General features: G+C 49.8%; 1 protein-coding gene across 1 annotated transcript; it reads left to right on the top strand.

Moving 5' to 3' along the window:
- Positions 1–2,072: 2,072 nt before the first annotated feature.
- LOC146185870 (neprilysin-1-like) lies at positions 2,073–5,597 on the top strand. Its single transcript, XM_084607938.1, has one exon. The coding sequence runs from the start codon at positions 2,073–2,075 to the stop codon at positions 5,595–5,597; it is 3,525 nt and encodes a 1,174-aa protein (XP_084464064.1).
- The last annotated feature ends 814 nt before the right edge of the window (positions 5,598–6,411 follow it).

The raw sequence follows: 6,411 nt of genomic DNA, 5'->3' as shown, positions 1-6,411 counted from the left end.
GAGGCCAGTTATGTGCCGTGCATCTAAAAAATCGGTCCTGCTGCGATAGGCATACGGGAGTTCGAGGACGCATTTTACTGCAAAATCAGGGCATCGGCGGATTTAGTCTATAAGTGTTTTCACTCTGAAGTGAGCTTGTCAATAGAGGGGATGCAGAGGGGGTAAAAGAAACTTGAAGTACCCGGAAATTCATTGCGCCACGTCGATTGCACAGCGAGCGTACGCGGTTTGAAACATGCGACTGCATGTTTCAAACCGACAGCATGGACCAAACCTTCTTCCTCTTGCCTCTGTGCATATGGCATATATACCCATCGGGGGGCGGGGGTTAGTTAACCTGGAACCGACAGCGTACACGCCGGAGTTGTTTTTATTTATTTTTTTAGAGGGAGAGGGGGGGGGTGGCAATTCGTAAAAAAATGCGTGATGTTTCGAGGCAGAAGTGGCGGTGTAAATATATGATTTGGAAAGCTAGTTCTAGGAACCTCCAGCTTTTATAATCTCTTTTCTTTTATCTAAATGCATAGGAAAGGTCTGTTTTGATACAAAGGCAGTTCCTTTGATGTGCTATCAGAATTCTGTGTGTGTATTAATTGCATTTATGTGCTTCACAAGGGCTGGAATTGCCTAGGGAAAAGGACTGATATTGGTGGCGCAGCACACCGTGCACGTTTTGTTCCAGGGGTGGCAAAGATCAGCTTGACAGTGATTCATTGGCAGAACTATTTACCAGACTCAGTGGCGGAGAATATTAATAAGTAAAGGCCAGCGATGATCCGGACACCCAAACCCGACCAGTGACGTGGGTCTGTCTCACAAGGAATCTTTATGGCCTCGGACGCACCTGCTGACCATTTTTCCTACATTGATATTTTTTTTTATTTTTGATTATGAAGTTTTACTTGTTGTTGACCAAATAACAGTTATATTTGACTTATCAGCATTAGGGCCCGGTCTCGCGTCTTATTTCTTTTTTAGGCATTTTTACTCCCCAAAAAATGTGAACCGGCTTTTATTATGCGATTTATGCCCCTATTGAGCTGCTGTAAGGTTTACAGCTTAAAGTCGCTTGTTTTGTGCTTTCTCGCAGTGAAGTCTTGAGATGTAGTGGCTATTTTCTATGAAACAGTAATACAGTATACGCTTTCTTGTCGTTCTCACTTCAGCGGGAGGGAGAAAGGGAGGGAGGGAAAAGAAGTAATGAAGGAAGAAAGGAAGAAAGAAAGGAGGGAAGGAAGGAGGGAGGGAGGGATCTAAATAAGGAAGTAAGTAATTAAGTAAGTCTTAACTTTATTATGAAAAAAAAAGGTGGGGGTTGGGAAAGTGGTCAGTGCGTGCTTCCGAGACCATGAAGACCCCGGGCGACACGGGCCCATGCCATGGCTCGGGACTGAATGTTCGGATCGTCGTTAGCCTTTTCTTCATTCCACTGTGAACGGAGGGATCAGGCATAAGATCTTTGGGAGTTAGATGGGCCCAATAATCCCAAATTATATAGTGCAATGATGCTATTTCACCGCAAAAGCTAAAGGTAGGACTATTGTTCTCAAATAATGAATTTGGAAACAATGTAATGGTTAGGGCAGCGGGAAACTTGAAAAAGACGAAGAAGACAAGGATCAAATTTGAGTGCTTGCACTTAAGGAGAGAGTGTTAGTATTTATTATTTTTATTTAATCCAAGGAAGCCAGCTTGTACTGTTTTATAAATGCAGTGATTGTCTTTCGCATTCATTGCTGCCACCGATCATTACAAGCCAGGGGCAAACACCCCGACATAACATCGCGGTCGATGAAGACGAAAACAGGTGCGCGGATCGCTGCGCGTCATACGCTGTGTCCAGCTCGAGACGCCGCTTCTAGCAAGCCTTTTCATCGCTACCAAGATGGAGCCGTACTGCAGAAAAGTCAAGTGGGTGCGAGTTCCTTAGACGGGGCACAGCGCCGCGCCAGAGCCGCGCAGTGCTCGCGCGGCGATCCATGTGCTTTCCGGCGGGGCGCCCACCTCAACGCCGCACCGACAAGCGGCCACGCTGAGCGCACCGCCGCCGCAGCTCCCCTTCAAAAGACGTCATGAGTTCAGAGCAGCAGAAGGAAACGTGGCAGCAGAGGCCACCGCAGATGCTTGTGCCGCTCGACGAGAAGAGTCAGAGCGTCGAGCCGCCTCCGATGTCGCTCGGGTCGGGTAGTGCACTGAGCAGCCAGACTGATCAGAAAAGCCGCGAACCGCCCGAGCAGCCACTGGTAGAATATGGCGACATCCGAAGACCATCCATTAGCGTCAATGAAGGTAGTAGTCAGCCTCCGGCCAATGAACCACCGCGCAAGAGCATCGGCAGTGTCGATGGCGACCCGGGGCCCGAAAAGTTGGAAGACGTCATCTCACCGATGCCTATTGCAGGAGACAGTGTGGACATCGCCAAGGAATTTCTCGAAGGAATTTGGAGCTCTGAAGAGGCGCCAAAGTCTCCAACCAGCGCTGCCCCCATGTCGACGGCACTGGTGCCTCTGGACGAGCGAGATGAAGAACAGCAACGCAAGATTCAAGAAGTTCCACTGTCGGAACAAATTCCACTGTCAGAACCAGTTCCGCCTGCAGCGGTCGAAGTGAAGCCACCTCAAGCGGAAGTCAGCAAGAGCCAGAAAGAGAGTCGCTCTGGTACTGCGTCGGGCACCGCTAGCGGTTCTTCTACGGAGGGCTCTGAAAGCGAAACGTCGACTAGTGCCACAAGCAGCACGGGTTCTGGCAGTACGTCTGGTAGCGGTAGTTCGAGCACCAGCGGTAGCAGTACGACCGGCAGCGGAAGCACGACTGGAACCACGACAGCGTCAACAACGCGGACTGAAAAGACGGAAGAGGCAGGCAAAGCGAAGGCGGCAGTGGAACCAGCAGTAGAGCCGAAGTCAGCGGCAGCACAGGCAGCGGCTCCGGCGGAGCCTTCCAAGAAGCCACCAGGAGAAGCGTCAGCGTCTTCATCTTCCGAATCCACGACAAGTTCTAGCTCTGGCAGTGAATCTGAAAGCAGTGAGTCTGGAGGCTCATCCGCCGAAACTGCCCCTCCCAAAGATGACGAGAAGCAACCACTTCTGCCAAAGCCGCCTGCGCAGCCAGCAGACATGAAAGTCGACTCCATGAAGCCTAGCGCGATTCCACCTGCTGGTTTCAAGCCTGAAATTTTGGGACCGCCATCACCGAAGAAGCCGGCCCCACTACCTCCGAAACACCCACCAGTTCCACCAGGTGGGCTGAGGCCCAACCGACCGCCTCCGAAGCCACCGCAGCCCAAGGCATCGCCTCCGCCGCCGCCTTCGAAAGGCAGCGGAAAGCTCGGTAATGATCCTTCAATGTACGGCATGTTGAACAACGAAATTCATCGAGATGCCGAGTCAAAGAATCGACGCATTCCTTGCTTTCTTCTTGTTGCGAACATTGTAGCTGCGCTGGTACTCGTCATCATTTCCCACGCACTTATTGTCTACGAGCTTGAGCGGCGAGCTGAGATGCAGCCTACTACGCCACTTTCTGAAGGGGGAGGGGACGATCATGTGTGTCGTGATGTGCAGTGTAGCGCCGCTGGTACGCACCTTTTCTATGTGCTGAACACAAGCGTTCGGCCCTGCGACAGCATCTACAACTACGTGTGCAGAAGCTGGATCCACGAGGGACCACAAAACTACAGAAAAATTGTGCTTGGCGCCGAGCGAATCTTTGTTGACAGCATGTACACTGAAATGAAGACAACTATGCTTGGATATCAAGGCGAAGCTAGCCAAGCAGACGCCGTGAGAAAAGCAACAGACCTCTTCCGGCTTTGTCTCGAGGAGCCTAAAAAACAGCCCAGAAACACTGAATTAATAGACAAAGTACTGCAGGATTACGGTCTACCTTCTTGGCCTTATTCAGAAGACACTCCCGTGAGTACTTTTACTCGCCCTTACATTAGCTTAGGCAAATTCATCCGCGATTCTGGAGTCGGTGCCATCGTAACTATCAAGATGTTGCCCGACCCTGAGAGAATTGAGTCCAGAATTTTCGGTATTGACTGCTCCACGTTTGTCGTGCCAATGGGTACGCTACTTTCATTCGCTGAACACAAAAGTGAAACTTTGCTTGGTTATAAGATGTATATCGCTGATGTCATAAAGCAGCTGCGCCCAGGAAGGCAAGACACCGAAAAGCTGGCAAACGCTATTATGGCATTTGAAGTGAATATGGCACATCGCTGCAACGAAGCCTGCCGTAAAAAGAGGTTTAAAAAAACAACTTTGGGGGACTTGAAAAATGAAGTAAAGAGTAACAGCGTGAGCTGGATTGAGTTCTTAGACACCGTGTCCCAGTACAAACAAGGGGGCGCCACGGAAACTACGGCGGTTCTTGTACGTTCTGTACGATATCTGAAGACAGTGGCCTCGGCGTTTGACACGTCACAGAAGTTGCAGCGTATGATGAACTACATTGGTTGGAGAGCTGTTCATCATTTCATGCGCCACGCCGGCGTCGACTTTCGAAGCCTGACTGAATCTTTCATGGCGACAAGACTCAAGGAAGAGCGATTTCCTTATGACAGAAGCTGCCTACGGGACGTCAATGAAGTGATGCCCTTTGCTGTCGGACATCTCTTCGCTAGCACCGTGCTCTCTCGAGACCACTTTGAGCATGCCGTGCGGACTGTCTCTGCTTTAACTGAGGGATTTCAGGTAGTGCTCAAGGAGTTCCAGTGGGCCCCTCTGGATGTGCAGTCAAAGTTCTCGAAGATGGACTACCTGGTAAGCTACCCTTCCTGGATTAAGAACTTCACGAAGCTCAACAGCTATTATGCGGATGTTCCAAACGGGGGATCTTATTTCGACCGTTACTTGAGTGCCTCTCGAAATCGCTACCAGCGCTATCTGTCTCCGCCGCATTTGATGCCGTACCAGCACCGCAGGTTTGCTGAGTTCATTTTCCCGTCTCGCATCGTGGACCTGGAGCGCCGAGTGGGACCTCCACGTGAGACATCCTTCTACGACGTCCGGGACAATACACTCATAGTCCCAGCGGGCGCTATGCAGCCACCATACTATGACACCCGACGACCGTGGGGCCTAACCTTCGGCGGTCTTGGAACCATGGTTGCCCGGGACTTCGTCAATGAGATGTTCCACACGCCCGAGGGTATCCTAAAGGACGACAAGCAGAGGACCGTCTTCAAAGAAAGAGTCCAGTGTCTGCTGGATAACCTCAAGAAGGGTCTCAACTCCAACACAAACCCAGACTGCACGAGCATCATCACGGATATCTTCTCCCTGCGTGTTGCCTATGAGGCGTACCAGATCTTTCTCGATGGCAATGACGACGAGACGCTACAGGGTGTCGCACAAATGACACCGGAGCAGCTGTTCTTTATTTCGGCTGTGCGGACTCTCTGCACCAGCATTAGGGAGCAGCATTTCGCCCAGGTAGTGCTTTTGGGCAAGTCTGTCATGGAGATTGACCTTATCGACCCGGCTGTGATGAGCATGCGAGAGTTCGAAGACGCATTCCACTGCCAGCGAAGCAACATCACGTCGTCGCAGAATATATTCAACAAGTGCTTCTACCCAGCTCAAAGCTCTTGACTTCAGAGGACGCACGAAAAGAAAATGAAACAAAGTGAAAATGGGGTCTCGCGAAAGAAAGGTTCTGTACCCTCAGCCGACGTCTGGAACGTTTTCTGCGTCGGTATGTTGGCTGGATAGCCAAAGTTAGTCCTAATCGTGAACAGAAAACGTTTGCCAGCTTGTTTCTTGACTTTCGGTAGAGTATAGGAGGGAAAAAGTAGCTCTGTAAATATGTGAATAGAAAAGCTTGCACGAGGCCCTCATCATGTTTTTTTTTTTCTGCTTTGCATTTTAGCGGACTTGCTTTCAGTGAAGTTTTTTTTTTTTTTGTCCTTGGTCATGCATTTCATGAGACTGGCAAAACTTTTTTATGTATGTTGTTTTCTGGAATTTTCTGAGGAGAACTATTCACACATCATTAAAGTGACTTTACTGTTGTGCTTGAAACCCAGCATTTCGTGCTACATACTGTGCACCGTCTCCGGACACTCCACACGGCTTCCCTGAAGGAAAGATAACTAATCGGTCATACTTTAAGCGCTTCTCTTTCTCCCCAGGTGATGGAGGGATGCCAACTAAGAGCGAGCAAGACTTCAGCAGCACTTAAGTTGCTCAAGACATGAGCGTTTTCTGGCATCTACTAGGGGCATAGGTGAATCTATCTGTGCTTTGCAAGTTGCATATTTTGGAGGGGACTTCACACCTTAGCACAGAGTACCCTTGGAGCTCGCTTTGTATTTTATTCGCTCTTATAATGAGGGAAATGTGCTGTGGGTTACAGTCACGTTCTTGAGAACTTGTCGATTTGCTCTTGGTAGGTCTTTTTTTCATT

Source organism: Amblyomma maculatum, chromosome 6, assembly GCF_055883805.1.
Source record: "Amblyomma maculatum isolate TAMU_Amacu chromosome 6, ASM5588380v1, whole genome shotgun sequence".
Classification (NCBI taxonomy): Eukaryota; Metazoa; Arthropoda; class Arachnida; order Ixodida; family Ixodidae; genus Amblyomma; species Amblyomma maculatum.
The sequence above is the reverse complement of the archived record's forward strand: the minus strand, read 5'-3'. Positions and strand labels throughout refer to the sequence as shown.